At 44.1% G+C, this 20,090-nt stretch overlaps 1 protein-coding gene and 1 pseudogene across 2 annotated transcripts in view; both read left to right on the forward strand.

Annotated features, from left to right (window-relative positions):
• Positions 1-9,332, forward strand: part of LOC111953812 (tripartite motif-containing protein 16-like) — a 16,535-nt gene extending 7,203 nt beyond the window's left edge. The window contains exons 3-6 of one of the 2 annotated variants that reach the window (XM_023973320.2): positions 7,201-7,434; positions 7,557-7,713; positions 7,854-7,913; positions 8,112-9,332. In XM_023973320.2, coding sequence (XP_023829088.1) covers positions 7,201-7,434; positions 7,557-7,713; positions 7,854-7,913; positions 8,112-8,641 — 981 coding nt within the window. In that variant the 3' untranslated portion in view covers positions 8,642-9,332. The remainder of the gene's footprint in view (positions 1-7,200; positions 7,435-7,556; positions 7,714-7,853; positions 7,914-8,111) is intronic. The other variant, XM_023973318.2, reaches the window with a different exon arrangement.
• Positions 9,333-14,393: 5,061 nt separating this feature from the next.
• LOC111953814 (tripartite motif-containing protein 16-like) overlaps positions 14,394-20,090 on the forward strand; it is a 19,812-nt pseudogene continuing 14,115 nt past the window's right edge.

The following is a 20,090-nucleotide window of genomic DNA, read 5'->3' on the forward strand; positions in this document are numbered from 1 at the left end:
CGTTAATGGCTCTAGATTTGGATACAATGACAAGTCTTGGGGTTTAGAGTGCTCTAGTAATGGTTATAGTTTCAGACACAATAATGTTGAGACTAAAGTATCAGGCCCTCAGTCCTCCAGAGTAGGAGTMTACCTGGATCACAAGYCAGGTARTCTGTCCTTCTACAGCGTCTCTGACACAATGASCCTCCTRCACACWGTKGAAASCACYTTCACTAAACCCCTCTATCCTGGGWTWMGMYWTWGGTACMTAAACYATTCTGCTGAGCTGTGTAAACTGTAGAGTTCCKCATATTAGAGTGATGGTAAATGCTCTTTTAGTCTGGTATGTACAATAATTGTTCTGAGTGATATCATCTTAATTGTAGTGTATGTTTCAATCTTATACGTTCACATTCATATTGATGTATTATCACTTTGATGTACATTCTGAGTAACAACCGCTGTATTGATATCTTGTTTAATAAGTTGTGTTATTATTTACCTATTGATCCTTGAATTTGAATCTGTGTAATTTCCTCAWATATATCTAGGCCTATATATTGTATATCAATCTGGTGCTAAACAATTACTACTCAATCAATTACCCAGCAGATGGTGATATGGCAAAATCAAATCAAATGATTTCACATTTTTTTTATTTACAGCACCTCTGCCTCTCAGTAAACCACCAAAATAAACTAGATTTCGATATTTTTGTCTTTAAGTTGTATGTTCTAAACTACATGAGTGACAATGCAATTAAAGAACCTTATATTTAGCAGCAGTGTGTATGCGTGTGTGCGTGCCTGCGAGTGGGGTGCATGTGTGGTTTATTTCATTCATGATCATTAGTAATAAATAGAAGACTCACTTTTTGGATTATTCTTGAATTTTATATTGAAAGTAACATCGAGAGGAAGACGGTTGCTACTTTATACAAACAGACCAAACACATCGTCAGAGCTAATAAGACTTTGGCCATTGTCCTGTTCTATTTCCATAGCTGTACCATTAAGAGAGAATGTGAATGGTCGGCTATGCTCACTGTCACAACGATTCATCATATCAAAGGACTATTGTGCATGTGACATCTGATTGTAGAACCATTTTTAATAGCTCATAATATAGATCCGAATATTACGTAATGCTGTACCTTCTTACAATCACGTATTTTGACCAAAGGTCAGAAGACATGTTACTTCATAGACCAGTTCTCGTTGCCTCTCATTTTTGATACAAAGACTTCCAGAAACGACATTGAAAAGTAATTGGGTTTTCCATATTATTCTCCCTCTGCATAGTAAACCCTTATAGTTTATCTGGGAACTCTAATGTAGCATCTAGAAACAAATAACACATTTGGTCGAGAGCTACACTGCAATGTAGACATTACATGAGTTCATTGTATATTAGCTACCCATAATCATTCATACTCATAATGTATACATGAATTGCTGGACACAGAGGCAAATCAATTATCTCACTTTAAACATTATGTTTCATATCCAGTACATGTATATTCTGGATCAATATGTAGTAACACAGGACTTCAGCGCTTCAAAACCAGCAAAGCCCTCATGGTTTAGTCCAGGATCACAATGCATGTACTTGGAGCAACCCCTGAGAATAATTGGTTACCTACCTCTCTATCTAATGTATTATGATCTGGGCGAAAGTGGGTGTTGAACAACAGTTGCGGCGGTTAACAATGCTGCATGAAGTTAAGTATCACAATCAAAGAGCAGCTAAGACTTCTGTAAACCGCCTAGGCAACAGGATATTCATTTTTGCATCGGACTACGCTCACTCGTGGCCCTCTACTACCGCTCTCCTCTAACCTTCCTAACACACTCTCACCTTTTGGCAGAACCAGGAAGTCCTCCCACAAACTCTCTTCTGGGAAAACAAAAACTTATCTGATCTCGGTGTCGTTTGTCTGTGGAAAGTGAACAACAACGTCCAAATGGTTCAGCAAGGAATTCTGCTGGACCAGGACCAGTTCTGTTGTTCTGTCTGTTCTGGATCTACTGAAGGAGCAGTCACTATTTCCCTGTGGCACAGTTACTGTACGGAGCTGTATTGAGGGCTGCTGGGATCAGGAATGATCTGAAGGGGAATCTACAGCTGTCTCCTAAGCTGCAGACAGATGCCATCACTCGAAGCGGCTCTCTGAGAAAAAATAACTGTTGGCTGAGGTGGTGGAGAAACTGAAGAAGACAGGATTCAGCTGATCCCCCTGATCTGTGCTATGACTGGACCTGGAGATGTGGCATGTGATTTCTGCACTGGGACCAGAAAGCAGAAAGCCCTCATGTCTGTCTGGTGTGTCTGGTGTCTTTCTGCAAGACTCGACTCCAACCTCACTATAGTGTCCCGCACTAAAGAAGCACAAGCTGGTCAAGCCTCCACACAGCTACAGGAGAACATCTGCTCCCGTCATGACGAACTGCTTGAAGATCGTGTCGTACCGATCAGAATTGTATCTGTATGTCTGTGTATGGTGGATGATCATAAAGAGCCATGATACAGTGTCAGCTCAGCGGAGAGGACCGAGAAACAGGTTAGACCAGAATACTTGTTGGTGACTCCGATAAAGAAATAATTAAATATACAGCAGGAGAGCTGTTTGAATATGAGATAATACATATATAATTAGTTACAATAAAAACATTGTCTAAATGTTCACCACTTTGCTGTAGTCACACACCATCATTTTCTTTTGAGTCCAACAGTTAGTTCTGTTTAAACTATATGAAATGAGTACTGTAAAGAAACATAATAATTCAACTAACACATAGATATATAATTTTGCAGTGGGACTTCTATTACAATTTAAATCCTACTCCTATATCATAATCTATACTATGCACTACTGGACAAATAAATCTTGATAGCTCAATGAACAGTGTTTCTCCATAGAGTCAGCTGGGGATGAGTCAGCAGAAGCTCCAGCAGAGAACCAGGAGAGAGAAAAGGAGCTGAAGGAGCTCCAACAGGCTGTGGAGTCTCTCAAGGTAAGTGTTATTGACCAGGGACCAGTTTAAAAAAAATAATAATCGGATTATTATAATCCGGATTCTGTAGTGCTATTATTTATATTTGAATCCATGATCAGATCTCTACTGTTTTTTTGGGCCAGTTTCCTGGACTGGTTATGGTAACTTCTCTCACTGTCATAGGGAAACAGAGATGAGTAAACTACATGAATAAAGGTACCTGGATTAAGAGAGACCATATAACAACTGACACATACTATTATGCAATCAATTTAATGAACCTTTGTTTTCAGATGTTAGAAAGTTTTTAGTTAGTTACATTGAAATGTATTCACCTTTTTAAATCCATCCCGAATCCCCGTTTCACAGTGGAATTAAGATAATCAACATTTTCGGCTTCAAACAAATCCTAATCACTATTTTAGAGATTAGAAAATGCAAAAACTGCTTTTAATCCGGATTAAAGGTCAGATTGGATTACCACACTCAAATATATAAAATGGGCCGGAGAAGATGGCAGACGTTTTACGTGCCCCAACCGATTGTGTTGTTTTTTTGTGTTTTTTTGCATTGTTTGGAACTTATTTTTGTACCTTATTTTGTACATAATGTTGCCGCTAACCGTCTCTTATGACCGAAATGAACTTCTGGACATCAGGACTGCGATTACTCGCCACGGACTGGCAGAATCCTTTTTTTTCCTTCAACGAGTCTGACGAGGCGACGCGAACGATAAATAAAAAATCGTAGAGAAGAACCCATTCCATAGATCACGAATTCAAATAAGGTTCTTTACGGTCACGTCACTATCCTGGTTGACTCGTTCCGTAATACAGATGATGAATAATGTAGGCGTGGTTAACTATACTTACTTATTAAAAGAAAAATACAGGAAATCTGAAAATCAATATGGGGTCTTCCTATAACAGATCTGGAATCACAAACAAAAACCGATAATTAAGAAAAATGAGGGGTCAATCCTATACAAGATCATTAATTCAATTAAAGATCTTCTAAGCTAAAACACAGAATGCTGGATCTGAAATAATCAATAAAGGGGTCATTAAACAGATCTAAATCAATGAGGGGACCTCTACACAGATTAAAATCTGATCTGAATCTAGGGGTCTCTATATATACAAATGATTCTGAGTCAATAATAGAGGGGTCATATACAGGTAAAACTGAAATCCAAATAAAATAGGATAGGTATTCATCTAAGCCCCACCTCAAGTTTCATTCTCTGGGAGAGTAACTAGGCCCAGATCCCTGTGATTTGCGTGAAGGAGGCGGAGAAAAAGTGGCCCGGAGAACGGGCTGCCTTCTGAGAATTCGTGGGCGATCGAATAATCCCCACTTCCTTCCATTCTGCTAGCAAACAGCAATCATTCGGACACATAAAATAGATGACCTATCTGTGGGATTAACCACACGGGACATTCAAAACTGTAATATCTTATGCTTCACGGAGACAATGGCTAAACAACGACACTATCAACATACAGGCTGGTTATACGCTGCACCGGCAGGATAGAACAGCGGCGTCTGCTAAGACAAGGAGCGCGGACTATGTATATTTGTAATAAACAAGCTGGTGCACGATATCTAAGGAATCCGAGCTATTGCTCACCTGAGGTAGAGTATCTCATGATAAACTGTAGACCACACTAACCTACCTAGGAGTTTTCCTCTGTATTTACGTAGCTGATTACATACCACCACAGTCAGAGGCTGGCACTAAGACAGCATTGAATTAGCTGTATTCCCGCATAGAAAACAAGAAAACGCTCACCAAGAGGCAGCGCTCCTTTGTAGCCTGGGACTTTAATGCAGGAAAACTTAAAATCATTTTTTCCAAATTCTTCAGCATGTTAAATGTACAACCAGAGGGGAACAAAACCTGTACCATCTTTACTCCACACACAGAGATGCATCCAAAGCTCACCCTCCGTCGTTTGGCAAATCTGACCATAATTCTATCCTGATCCTGCCTACAGGCAAAATTAAAGCAGGAAGCCCCAATGACTAGATATATTAAAAAAGGGTCAGATGAAGCAGATGCTAAACTACAGGACTGTTTTGCTAGCAAAGACTGGAATATGTTCCGGGATTCTTCGATGGCATTGAGGAGTACACCACATCAGTCATCTTTATCAAAGTGCATCGATGACGTCGTACCCACAGTGACTGTACGTACCTACCCAAACAGAAGCCATGGATTACAGGCAACACCACACTGAGCTAAAGGGTAGAGCTGCCTCTTTCAATAAGCGGGGCGTCTAACCCGGAAGCTTAGAAGAAATCCTCTCTATCCCTCTGACGAAACATCAACCAGGCAAAGCGTCAATAGAGGACTAAGATCGAATCAAGCACAACCAGCTCCGACGCTCGATCGGAGTGCAGGGCTTGCAAACTATTACATGACTACAAAGGGAAGCACACCCGAGAGCTGCCCAGTGGAAAGGAGCCTACCAGACGAGCTGAATACTTTCTATGCTCGCTTCGAGAAAGCAACACTGAGCATGCATGGAGCATCAGCTGTTCCGGACGACTGTGATATCACTCTCTCGTAGCCGAATGTGAGTAAGACCTTTATAAACAGGTCATATTCACAAGACAATTACCAGGAACGTGTACTTGAGCATGCGCTGACCAACTGGCAAGTGTCTTCACTGACATTTTCAACGTGTCCCTGACCGGACTCTGTTATACAGAGGCAAACGAAACGCACACCTATTTAAGCGAGGTGCTGGCTAGCGGAGTGGAACACTTGAAAAAAAAAGGAGAGCCGCACTTAAGCGACTCAGATGCAAAAATGTAATGTCCAACATTTTGACAGACAAGCGTTCTCATCAGGGTATAATGACAAACAGGTGACTCGTTTATGTGAGGTGACTCGTTTATATAGTGTCAAAACACACACACACGTGTCTGTAATCATGGCCGGTGTAGCCTGATATTCATTTGGTTAATTCGCATATATTAAAATAGCATACAAAAACAAATGGATAAGCGTACGATCATAGATAAGACTACACAAACTTTACAATAGCAAAATCACAATAAAACAAGAATGGCTTCAGATCAAAGTCTACGTTGAGACCGAAGGGAGCAAGGTCTTTAAATTAAAGAGCCAGGTAGCCTCTCGTTTTAACAATAAATTATCGAGGTCACCCCCTCTCCTAGGGAGGGTGACATGTTCGATGCCAATATAACGTAGAGCCGAAATCGCGTGATTGTTCAAAAAAGTGTGCCGCAACTGGGTAAGTCGAGTTTTTGCACCTAATGGTGCTACGATGCTCCGAGATTCGTACTTTTATTTTGCGCTTTGTTTTTCCCACATCATTTTTACCACAAGGACAATTATAAGATGAATAACTGCCTAGTGGAGCACGTGATAACACCTTTGTTGGGATCTGTTTCCCTGTTTGGGGGTGTTTGAAGGATCTACATTTATAAGTGCCATTGCATTGTGCACAGCCATCATAACTTGTAGTTTCCATCCAGTAGGGGCGCAAATAGACGTTGTGCAGGGATATCTTGGGGTGGTAAATCAGAGTTCACCAATTGATCTCTGAGATTTTTGCCAGCAAGAATACGACAAGGGATGGTCTGAACAACAATTACGATACTATCATCGGATTTTAGAATGTGCCAATGTTGTGAACGATTCCCTTAATTTGATCAGAGCACTTTGAATAGTGGGTAGTTACAAGGTACTTGAGGTAATATACACTGAGTGTACAAAACATTAGAGACATCTGCTCTTTCCTTGACATAGACTGACCAGGTGAATCCAAGTGAAAACTATAATGGGGGGGTCCAAGTGTCACTCAATATTAGGAAGGTGTTCTTAATGTTTTGTACAGTCACTGTATTTTTTATTTTTTATGTGGGCCTCTATGAAGGGTTCTACCTAGGACACTTTTATCTTCTAGGTTTTACATTTTTCTGGAGGGTTAGGTTGTGGGTAATTGTGAATCCCTGTTCTTTGCCATTAGTTCACTTACGGTTRGTTGTACCTTTGATTTTGATTGTTGTTTTATTCTACTTGTATTGTTTCTGGGTTCATGTTTCTGGGTTTCGGTGGGGTGGCTAGAKTGATACCGTCAGTGATATAGCTTATTCAGATTTAAAGGGTTCTAGGTAGAACCTTATTCCTCGCCAATAAAAAAGTTTTMGGGGAAAAAAATTKTACTTTTCTCTCCTTGTGTACTAACAGCACTCTGCACAGGCAGCAGTGGAGGACAGTGATAGGATCTTTACTGAGCTGATTCACTCCATTGAGAGAAGGTGCTCTGAGGTGAAGGAGCTGATCAGAGCACAGGAGAAGGCTCAAGTGAGTCAAGCTGATGGACTCCTGGAGCAACTGGAGCAGGAGATAGCTGAGCTGAGGAGGAGAAACGCTGAGCTGGAGCAGCTCTCTCACAAAGAGGATCACATCCATTTCCTCCAGGTAACTAAACTGCCTTGATACAGGTGATACAGAAATTAACTTGTTATGAAACTATACATTTTGTCAAGTACCCACTCTCGCTCTGTCTCTCTCCCACTCTCTTTATCTCTGTCTCTCTCCAGAGTTATCAGTCTCTCTCCAGTCCCAGTGTCTCTTCAGACTTACCCAGAATCATTATCCATCCTCAGAACTTTGGAGATGTGAAAAAGGCTGTTTCTGATGTCAGAGAGAAACTAGAAGATGTCCTTAAAGGAGAATGGACCAAGATCTCCACCACAGGTGAGTTGAAAATAATACTAACACATAGTGTAAGAACACCTAGTTTAGACCAATCACAGGTCCTCTAGTCACCACTTTATACAAGTGCAATATGGTATGCTGATAATATTCTCTCTCTCTGTGAATGTCTGTTTCTGTAGTAAATTCAGTGGATGTTTTACTGCCTCCAGAGCCCAAGATTAGAGAACACTTCTTACAATGTGAGTTTCTTCATCAAGTAACTAACAGTCTCTTTTTTTCTGACACTACTCACAAACCTTGTGATATATCAATAGGAGATACTGCTCTCATTGATCTCTTCTCTGTTGTAATCAAAGACAGGGTAGATACAGTACAGTACGTCCCTTAACTTACTGTTCTAACTCCCCTCATTGGTCTCTGCTCTGCTCTTCTCCCAGATTCCTGTCAGCTCACACTGGACCCAAACACAGCACAGAAATCCCTCTTTCTGTCTGAGGGAAACAGAAAGGTGACAGTTGTTAAAGCTGTTAACGATCCAAATCCTGACCATCCAGACAGATTCACTGTTTGGTGGCAGGTCCTTTGTAGAGAGGGTCGGTCTGGATGCTGTTACTGGGAGGTGGAGTTTCATCGTGGGACGGTTTTTATAGCAGTCTCATATAAAGACATAAGTAGAATAGGGAGCGTTAATGGCTCTAGATTTGGATACAATGACAAGTCTTGGGGTTTAGAGTGCTCTAGTAATGGTTATATTTTCAGACACAATAATGTTGAGACTAAAGTATCAGGCCCTCAGTCCTCCAGAGTAGGAGTGTACCTGGATCACAAGGCAGGTATTCTGTCCTTCTACAGCGTCTCTGACACAATGAGCCTCCTCCACACAGTCCGAACCACGTTCACTAAACCCCTCTTTCCTGGGATATGGGTTGGGTACACAAATAATTCTGCTGAGCTGTGTAAACTATAGAGTTCCCCATACTAGAACAACGGTTAATGCTCTTTTAGTCTGGTATGTACAATTATTTTGATTGATTTAATCTTTACTTTAGGTTTTAATCACATCCATATTGATGTATTCTCACTTTGATGAAGTCTAAACAAAAAAACGACTGCTGTATTGATATCTTTTTTTTAAAGAAAGATTGTTATTTAATTTCACTAAGTTGTATTATTAAATACCTATTGATCCTTGAATTTTGATCTGTTTAGTTTTCTAAAATCTATTTAGGCCTATGTTGTCACGACTTCCGCCGAAGTCGGTCCCTCTCCTTGTTTGGGCGGTGTTCGGTGGTCGACGTCACTGACCTTCTAGCCATCACTGATGCATTTTTCATTTTCCATTGGTTTTGTCTTGTCTTCCTTCACACCTGGTTCCAATCCCATCAATTACATATTGTGTATTTAACCCTCTGTTTCCCCTCATGTCCTTGTCGGAGATTGTTTTATTGTATGTGATTGTGCTAGTATGTGTTGGTGTGCGACGGGTTTTGTACCCACTTTGTTATTTTTGGAGTTTTTGGAGTTTGGTCAGCACTTATTAAACGACTCTGTTTATACCAAGTTCGTTCTCCTGTGCCTGACTTCCCTGCCACCAACACGCACCTATTACAGAATCTCCGACCCCAACTATGGAGTCAGCAGGAGAAGGTACCCCGGCCATTGAGGTGGAGGAGTGCATCCAGGAGCATGCAGTTATGCTTCACCATCTTGGCGTCGCCATGGATCGCGTTGTCCAGACAATGGACCGCTGGGAGAGACAGGGAGTTCTTCCAGCGCCTCCACCAGCACAACCGGGGTCTCACTTGAGCGCCCCTTTCCCGCCTGAACCCAGTGGGATCCGTCTCTCCTTGCCCCAGGAGTACGACGGGAGGGCTGCGAACTGCCAGGGGTTCTTGTTATAATTAAACCTTTATCTGGCCACCGTCCACCCGGCTCCATCGGACCGTGAGAGGGTGTCCGCACTCGTCTCGTGCCTCACCGGGAGAGCCCTGGAGTGGGCCAACGCCGTGTGGAGAGACGGAGATGCGGCGTTGGACCAGTTTGAGGAGTTCACCCGCCGTTTCCGGGCGGTCTTCGACCACCCGCCCGAGAGTAGAGCGGCGGGTGAGCGCCTCTACCATCCGAGGAGCGCCCAGGAGTTCGCCCTGGAGTTTAGGACCCTGGCTGCCGGCGCGGGATGGAACAACAGGGCCCTGATCGACCATTATCGTTGTAGTCTGCGCAAGGACGTCCGTCGGGAGCTGGCCTGCAGAGACACCACCCTCACATTTGACCAGCTGGTGGACCTGTCCATCCGGCTGGACAACCTGCTGGCTACTCGCGGACGTTCAGATCGGGGCCTGGTGGTTCCATCCTCCCGCACCCCCTCCAATTCTCATGGAGCTGGGAGGGGCGATGCGCAGGGAGACTGGAGGGGGTTCCCGCTCATGCACCATCAGTGGCCGCAGAGGTCACACTGCCGGTCACACTGCCGGTCGGTGCCGGGTTGGTTCCTCTGGGAATCGAGGCAGCAGGCAGAGTGCTCTGGCATCACCCCAGGTGAGCTGGCTCCATTCTCACCCAGAGCCCTCTGTTGTACATATGTTTGTGTCTGTTACGTTCCCTCAATTCTGTTACGTTCTGTTACGTTTTTTAAAACTTTTTGTCTGTTACGTTCCCTCGATTCAGGCTTGGCTGGGGATCAGTATAGGGATCCCTATTGTTCCCGTGGATGTGCCCTTCCTCGTTCACGCCTCAGATAGTCGACCATTAGGGTCAGAGTTAATTAGTGAGGCCACCGCGCCGTTGGGCATGGTGACACAGGGGGGTCATATGGAGAGAATTACTCTCTTCCTCATTGACTCTCCTGCGTTTCCTGTGGTGCTGGGCCTACCCTGGTTAGCTTGTCATATCCCCACTGTTTATTGGCCACAGAGGGTTCTCACGGGGTGGTCGAGAGAGTGCTCAGGTAGGTGTTTAGGGGTTTCCGTTGATGCTACTACGGTGGAAAGCCCAGACCAGGTCTCCACCGTGCGCATTCCCCCTGAATATGCCGATTTGGCTCTCGCCTTCTCCAAAAAGAAGGCGACTCAATTACCACCTCATCGACGAGGCGATTCTGTGATAGATCTCCTGGTAGACGCTGCACTTCCCAGGAGTCACGTGTATCCCCTCTCACAAGCAGAGACGGAGGCTATGGAAACATATGTCTCCGAATCCCTGCGTCAGGGGTACATTCGGTCCTCCACTTCACCCGCCTCCTCGAGTTTATTTTTTGTGAAGAAGAAGGAGGGAGGTCTACGCCCGTGTATTGACGGGGTCTGAATCAGATCCCTGTGAGGTATAGCTACCCACTACCGCTCATAGCCACAGCGATAGTCAATGCACAGGGAGCGCTTCTTCAGTAAACTAGATCTCAGGAGTGCTTACAATCTGGTGCGTATCCGAGAGGGAGACGAGTGGAAGACGGATTTCAGTACCACCTCTGGGCACTATGAGTACCTCGTCATGCCGTACGGGTTGATGAATGCGCCATCAGTCTTCCAAGCCTTTGTAGACAAGATTTTCAGGGACCTGCACGGGCAGGGTGTAGTGGTGTATATTGATGACATTTTGATATACTCCGCTACACGCGCTGAGCATGTGTCCCTGGTGCGCAGAGTGCTTGGTCGCCTGTTGGAGCATGACCTGTACGTCAAGGCTGAGAAATGCCTGTTCTTCCAACAGTCCGTCTCCTTTCTAGGGTATCGCATTTCCACTTCAGGGGGTGGAGATGGAGAGTGACCGCATTGCAGCCGTGCGTAATTGGCCGACTCCCACCACGGTAAAGGCGGTGCAGCGGTTCTTAGGGTTTGCCAACTACTACCGGAGGTTAATCCGGGGTTTTGGTCAGGTGGTGGCTCCCAGAACCTCACTGCTGAAGGGGGGCCCGGTACACTTGCAGTGGTCAGCTGAGGCGGACAGGGCTTTTAGTCAGGGCTCTGTTTACTTCGGCTCCCGTGCTGGCTCATCCGGATCCCTCTTTTGCGTTCATAGTGGAGGTGGAAGCGTCCGAGGCTGGGATAGGAGCGGTACTCTCTCAGCGCTCGGGTACGCCACCTAAGCTCCGCCCCTGTGCCTTCTTCTTGAAGAAGCTCAGCCCGGTGGAGCGAAACTATGATCTGGGGGACCGGGAGCTGTTGGCTGTTGTCAAGGCCTTGAAGGCGTGGAGACATTGGCTTGAGGGGATCAAACACCCATTTCTAATCTGGACTGACCACCGCAATCTGGAGTACATCTGGGTGGCGAGGAGACTGAACCCTGGCCAGGCAAGGTGGGCCATGTTTTTCACCCGTTTTGTTTTTACCCTTTCCTACCGACCAGGCTCTCAGAACGTTAAGGCAGACTCATTGTCCCGGCTGTATGACACAGAGGAGCGGCCCATGGATCCCACTCCCATACTCCCGGCCTCTTGCCTGGTGGCACAGGTAGTGTGGGAGCTGGACGTGGACATTGAGCAGGCGTTGCGTACAGAGCCCACTCCCCTTCAGAGTCCGGCTGGGCGTCTGTATGTTCCGTCTGCTGTCCGTGACCGGCTGATCTATTAGGCCCATATGTCACCCTCCTCTGGTCATCCTGGTATCGGTCGGACGGTGCGCTGTCTTAGTGGGAAGTACTGGAGGCCCACTTTAGCTAAGGACATGAGGGTTTATGTTTCCTCCTGCTCGGTGTGCATCCAGTGCAAGGCTCCTAGACACCTGCCCAGAGGTAAGTTACAACCCTTACCCGTTCCACAACGGCCATGGTCGCACCTGTCGGTGGATTTCCTGACTGATCTTCCTCCTTCACAGGGTAACACCACGATCCTGGTCGTTGTGGATCGTTTTTCTAAGTCGTCTCCTCCCGTTGCCCGGTCTACCTACGGCCCTACAGACTGCGGAGGCTCTATTTACACACGTCTTCCGGCACTACAGGGTGCCTGAGGATATAGTGTCTCATCGGGGTCCCCAGTTCACGTCGAGGGTCTGGAGGGCGTTCATGGAGCGTCTGGGGGTCTCGGTCAGCCTTACCTCAGGTTTTCACCCCGAGAGTAACGGGCAGATGGAGAGAGTAAATCAGGATGTGGGTAGGTTTCTGAGGTCTTATTGCCAGGACCGGCCGGGGGAGTGGGCAGCGTTCGTGCCCTGGGCAGAGATGGCCCAGAACTCGCTCCGCCACTCCTCCACTAACCTTTCCCCCTTCCAGTGTGTATTGGGGTATCAGCCGGTTCTGGCTCCTTGGCATCAGAGTCAGACCGAGGCTCCTGCGGTGGTTGACTGGTTCCGGCGCACGGAGGAAACATGGGAGGCCGCGCATGTCCCCCCTCAGCGTGCCGTACAGCGCCAGAAAGTGGGCGCAGACCGTCACCGCAGTGAGGCCCCGGTGTTCGCACCGGGGGACCGGGTCTGGCTCTCGACCCGAAACCTGACCCTCCCTCTGCCTGCCCTGTCGGAAGCTGGGTCCGCGGTTTGTGGGGCCATTTAAAGTCCTGAGGAAAGTGAACGAGGTATGTTACCGGTTACAACTTCCCCCTGATTACCATATTAACCCCTCGTTCCATGTGTCTCTCCTCAGGCCGGTGGTGGCTAGCCCACTCCAGGAGTCTGAGGTACGGAGGTTCCTCCGCCCCCTCTGGACATCGAGGGGGCCCCGGCGTACTCCGTTCGTTCCATACTGGATTCGAGACGTCGGGCGAGGGGCCTTCAGTACCTCGTGGATTGGGAGGGGTATGGTCTGGAGGAGAGATGCTGGGTTCCAGTGGAGGACGTGTTGGATCCTTCTTTGCCGTGAGATTTCCACCGTCTCCATCCGGATCACCCTGCGCCTCGCCCTTCGGGTCGTCCCCGAGGTCGGGGGGGGGGGGGGGACTGTCACGACTTCCGCCGAAGTCGGTCCCTTTCCTTGTTCGGGCGGTGTACGGCGGTCGACGTCACCGACCTTCTAGACATCACTGATCCATTTTTCATTTTCCATTGGTTTTGTCTTATCTTCCTTCTCACCTGGCTCCAATCCCATCAATTTCATGTTGTGTATTTAACCCTTGTCGGAGATTGTTTTATTGTATGTGATTGTGCTAGTATGTGTTGGTGTGCGATTGGGTTTTGTACCCACTTTGTTATTTTGGTTTTTGGAGTTTGGTCAGCACTTATTAAACGACTCCGTTTATACCAAGTTCGTTCTCCTGCGCCAGACTTCCCTGCCACCAACACGCACCTATTACATATGTACTGCATATGCTCTGATGCTGCAGATTTACTACTCAATCAACCGTCCAGCAGATGGTGATATACTGTAACAAACAATACAATATTAAACATGGCTTGATTTACCTCTTGCCACTCAGCAAACCACCAACAATAAACAATATTTCATTATGTTCGTCTTTGAGGGTTTATGCTATAAACTAAATGAGTAAATAAAGAAGATTATATTTAGCTGTGTCTACACGGACACTCTTGGTGACTTTTTACTCCATTTGATTTCATTCCTCAATCATTAAGTAAAATGTAAGCAAGCTAGATTACTTCACTTTGAATTCACTCTTTTGAATGTTTGAATTTGTAAGTTAACTGAGGAGGACCAACTACTGCAAATTATACAAACAACCAAACAACAAACTTAGCAAGACCTGGCATTTGTCCTGTTCTGTTTCCAAACAGAATGTGATGGATCAGGCTGTGGCCACTGCACAAAGATACTGGAAAAAAACGTAACTACATCTCATTGACTGAGCCGAGCARTTAATCATATTTCTCTCTCAATAAACTTCTCCCCTTTACTACTARAAATGTATCATATCAAGGGTATTTGCATGTGGACATTGAATTATCCTTTCAAATTGCTCAAAATAGCAGTTAATCTTGCACTTTCTACAATCTGCAGTATTTTTGAAAAGGTATAGGAACATGCTGCAGAAGTATATGTCACAAAGCAGCTAAGACTTGTAAACCAGCCWAGGCAACAGGATATTCATTTTTGCYTCGGACGACATTCCTCTATCTCCCTCCCMCTAACTAACCCCACCTTCTGGCAGAACCAGGAAGTCCCTCCCACAAACTCTCTTCTGGGAAAACTAAACTTATCTGAATCTCGGTGTCGTTTGTCTGTGTGAAAGTGAACAACAACCGTCCAAATGGCTCAGCAGGCAGTTCTGCTGGAACAGGACCAGTTRTCTTGTTCTGTCTGTCTGGATCTACTGAAGGAGCCAGTCACTATTCCCTGTGGACACAGTTACTGTAGGAGCTGTATTGAGGGCTGCTGGGATCAGGATGATCTGAAGGGGATCTACAGCTGTCCTCAGTGCAGACAGACCTTCACCGCCAAGGCCTGCTCTGAGAAAAAATAACATGTTGGCTGAAGTGGTGGAGAAACTGAAGACAGGACTTCAGGCTGCTCCCCCTGATCTGTGCTATGCTGGACCAGGAGAGTGGCATGTGATTTCTGCACTGGGACCAGAAAGCAGAAAGCCCTCATGTCCTGTCTGATGTGTCTGGTGTCTTTCTGCAAGACTCCACTCCAACCTCACTATAGTGTCCCTGGACTAAAGAAGCACAAGCTGGTCAAAGCCTCCACACAGCTACAGGAGAACATCTGCTCCCGTCATGACGAACTGCTGAAGATTTACTGTCGTACCGATCAGAATTGTATCTGTTGTCTGTGTATGGTGGATGATCATAAAGGCCATGATACAGTGTCAGCTGCAYCGGAGAGGACCGAGAAACAGGTTAGACCAAAATAACTTGTTGGTGACTCTGATAAACAAATAATGTAATATACAGCAGGAGAGCTGTTTGAATATGAGATAAACATATATAATTAGTTACATGAAAAACATTGTCTAAATGTATCACCACTTTGCTGTAGTCACACACCATCATTTTCTTTTGAGTCCAAAGTTCTGTTTAAACTATATGATATGAGTACTGTAAAGAAACATAATAATTCAACTAACAACATAGATATATAATTTTGCAGTGGGACTTCTATTACAATTTAAATCCTACTCTCTATGGGCCCTAAATCATAATACTATACTATTGCACTACTGGACAAATAAATCTTGATAGCTCAATGAACAGTGTTTCTCCATAGAGTCAGCTGGGGATGAGTCAGCAGAATCTCCAGCAGAGAATCCAGGAGAGAGAGAAGGAGCTGAAGGAGCTCCAACAGAATGTGGAGTCTCTCAAGGTAAGTTTTATTGACGAAGGCCCAGTTTTTCCAAAAATTCTATCTGGATCATAATTGTTTTTTTGCTATTCATGATCAGATCTCTCTTTTGTCAGACCTGTTTTTTGGGCCAGTTTCCTGGACTGGTTATGGTACTACTTCTACACTGTCATAGGGAAACAGAGATGAGTAAACTACATGAATAAAGGTACCTAGATTAAAGAGAGACATATCACAATTGACCACGAAACTATACTGCGGTCAATTTAACATAATGAACCTTCGTTTTTCGTTTTTTAAACCACCTCCCCTTAGTTACATTGACATGTATTCGTTGCAGTGCCTTTTACCTTTCTAAATCCACCCTGAATCCACCGTTTCCCGTGGGATTAAGATCATCCTGGTTATCGGCATTAAAACCATCCTAATCACTATTTTTGACATCAGAAAAATGCAAAAACTACTTTTAATACTGATTAAAGTTTAGATTGGATTACCAAATTTGAATCCCTATCCAGAAGATCAGAATAAAAATTGTAAATGTTGAAAAACCCAATTCTAACATTTAATCCTATCCGATTTCTGAAATCAAATCAGATAACTTTTGAAAAACTGGGCCCAGAGGACTGGAGATGCACCATTTGCACCATTCCTCCTCCAGTCAGCCAGTCAGAGAGAGAGGACACTCTCCAATCAAACTGAGACTCACTGTGGGGAACAGGCTCTCTGGGCTCCCAGTCAGAGATGAAATACACTCTTATAAAAAGGAACCATGAAGGGTTCTTCAACCTGTTTAAGTAGGACCTTTTCTGATTCTAGGCCCTTTATGATTCTAGGTAGAACCCTCTGGAAAGGGTTCTACCCAGCACCCCCACATGAAAAATACTACGGTTTACTATAGAATACTACAGTACTTACTATTTAATTATATAGAAACTGTAGTATACTGTAGAATACTATACTAAACACTAGTATCTGTCGATCATGTGTAGTACTTACTATAACATTTTGTAATATACTGAAATACTATTGTGAATACTTCAGTATTATCTACCCCCCAAAAACACTGTAGTAAGTAATAATAAAATTGTTTTTGTCACATTCGCCAAATACAACAGGTGCAGACTTCATATTGACATTCTTACCTACGAACACGTTCCCAACAATGCAGAGTTAAAAAGTAAGAAAAATGTGCTATTAAAAAAAAGGGAAATAGTAACACAATAAAATAACAATAACGAGGCTATATACAAGGAATACCAAACGGGGTATGGTTGTAGGTGCACTGGTTTGTGTCACAAACGTGCAACGCTGCTGGGTGTTTCATGCTCAACAGTTTCCTGTGTATATCAAGAATGCTCTACCACCCAATGGATATCCAGCCAACTGTGGGAACCATTGGAGACAACATGGGCCACATCCCTGTGGAAGTCTTTCGACAGCTTGTAGTGTCCATGTTTCAAGGCTGTTCTGAGGGCAAAGGGGGAGATCAAGTGCAACTCAATATTAAGGTGTTCTTAATGTTTTGTACAATCAGTGAATTGTATTTTTTTATGTGGGCCTCTATGAAGGTTTCGACCTAGAACCCTTTAAATTCTAGGTTTTATATTTTGCTGGAGGGTTGTGGGTAATTGTGAATCTCTGTTCTTTGCATTAGTTCACTTACGGTTGGTMGTATCTATGATTTTTATTGTTGTTTTATTCTACTTGTATTGTTTCTGGGTTTCGTTGGGGTGGCTAGACTGTGTCGTGTCTTTGGCTATGCCGGATTAAGTGATATGACATGCTATTCTATAAAATKGTTTCTCCGTAATAACTATTACCTGATTGAGCTAATCATGTAAATGTAATTAACTAGAAAGTCGGGGCACCACAAAATAATATTTATAGAGCTGTTATCTTCCGAATAAACTCTTAAAGACCTAGTAATATTTTACATCAATAGCAGTCAATATTAATCGTCACCTTATTTCAGTCTCATCTGAAATTTGTAAATTCTTGGTTATCTTCACGAACCCTGGCTAACAAGTTGAATCAGCAATACAAAATTGGGTTTAATTATTTATTTACTAAATACCTAACTAATCACACAGAATTACATATACACAGAATGAATCATACCTTGATTACAAATTACGTCATAAAGGAAAACGTCCCTAGCGGGCGGAACAGACATGACAGCTGGTTACACAAAAGAAAAGGGGCTGGGTTTGAGTGAAAGAGCGGGAAGGCTGAGGAACAAAGGGCGAAGCTGTGCTATCGTAAATACAATATCTTATGCATTCTAAATTACCGCCCATTTGGAAAAGGAAAATGCAATGAATATTTACTCTGAGCTGCGCTTCGGTAGGTTGGTGGTAGATGGAAGGCCGTGTTGCCAAACCGAGTCCTTTGTCCTTTGAAGAATGTCTCTGGTGGTCAATTGGATAGTTGTAGTAACGTCGTTGTGTGGTAGACGGGATACTCTGACGGGATAATTTACGTTTGCAGCTGCTGTTGCTAACTCAACGGCTAGGCGGTATCACTTCTGTAGTGAATAAGAGTTCAAAGTTCATACCATTTGCAACCAAAGCTCACGCTGATGTTAGCTTCGTTCTGTAGTTATTATCTAAACCATTCTGACATCGGACCGTCGTCCTCACATCCTCGGAACAGGAGGTTACATTTTCATCAATGACTTATATAGTGGAGATAGAAGGGTGTGTCTGAAAAGTTTATAACCCATGTCTCTTCACAGCGGAGGGCCACTGGTTGAGCAGAGCCCTAAACTTATGAAAACCCAAATCTCTCATTTGGAAGCTAAAATTACATTTAATCTCTTCACCAATAATTTCATATTCAAACATTTGAATTGAACAACAATTCCATGTGAATCCGATAACTCTGATGTGTAGACTTTCCACAGGAGAGTTTATGTCATTCTATTATTGATGAGAATGTGCCAGATGACAACCAAACTGACATAATATACCTTAAGTACCACCGCATATGTTCAATTGGTCGGATTACCAGAATATAGTTCATTATAGTCCAACTTCTGATGTTCCCAGAATCTCTATGTTAACCAAGGGGTTTTCTAATGTCACATCAGTAGAGTAGGGAGAGGAAAAAGGGGGGAAGAGGTATTTATGACTGTCATAAACCTACCCCCAGGCCAAAGTCATGACAACTGATACCATCAGTGAGAAAGCTTATTCAGATGGAAAGGGTTCTATGTAGAACCTTACTCCTCGGTAATAAAACGGCCTGGGGAAAATATATTCTACTTAACATGGAGCCTTCTCTTCTCTCTTTGTGTCTGAACAGCACTCTGCACAGGCAGCAGTGGAGGACAGTGATAGGATCTTTACTGAGCTGATCCACTCCATTGAGAGAAGGTGCTCTGAGGTGAAGGAGTTGATCAGAGACCAGGAGAAGGCTCAAGTGAGTCAAGCTGATGGACTCCTGGAGCAACTGGAGCAGGAGATAGCTGAGCTGAGGAGAAGAAATGCTGAGATGGAGCAGCTCTCWCACACAGAGGATCACATCCATTTCCTCCAGGTAACTAAACTTCCTTGATAAAGGTGATACAGAAATAAGCTTGTTGTGACCCTATACATTTTGTCTATTATATTTCATTCTGTATATCTGTAGTCATGTTTGATGACATCTGATATTTAAAAAGATTATAGATGACAAAAAACATTTTCTCAATTATTCTCGCTCTCTCTCTCTCTCTCTCTTCCTCTCCAGAGTTATCTGTCTCTCTCCAGTCCCAGTGTCTCTTCAGACTCACCCAGCATTGATAAACGTCCTCAGTTCCTTGGAGATGTGAATAAGGCTGTTTCTGATGTCAGAGAGAAACTAGAAGACTTCATTAAAGGAGAATGGATCAAGATCTCCACCATAGGTGGGTTGAAAGTAATAATAACACAACACATAAGAACACCTACTTCAGACCATGTACAACACGGTATGTTGATAATATTTTTTATCTATGTAGTGAATTCAGTGGATGATGTACTGCCTCCAGAGCCCAAGAACAGAGAACACTTCTTACAATGTGAGTTTCTTCATCAAGTAACTAACAGTCTCTTTTTTCTGACACTACTACAAACCTTGTGATATTTCAATAGTAGAACCTGCTCACATTGATCTCTGCTCTGCTGTAATCAAAGACAGGGTAGATACAGTACAGTATGTGCCTTAACTTACTGTTCTAACTCCCCTCATTGGTCTCTGCTCTGCTCTTCTCCCAGATTCCTGTCAGCTCA

Source organism: Salvelinus sp. IW2-2015, linkage group LG27 (genome assembly GCF_002910315.2).
Source record: "Salvelinus sp. IW2-2015 linkage group LG27, ASM291031v2, whole genome shotgun sequence".
NCBI classification, from domain to species: Eukaryota; Metazoa; Chordata; class Actinopteri; order Salmoniformes; family Salmonidae; genus Salvelinus; species Salvelinus sp. IW2-2015.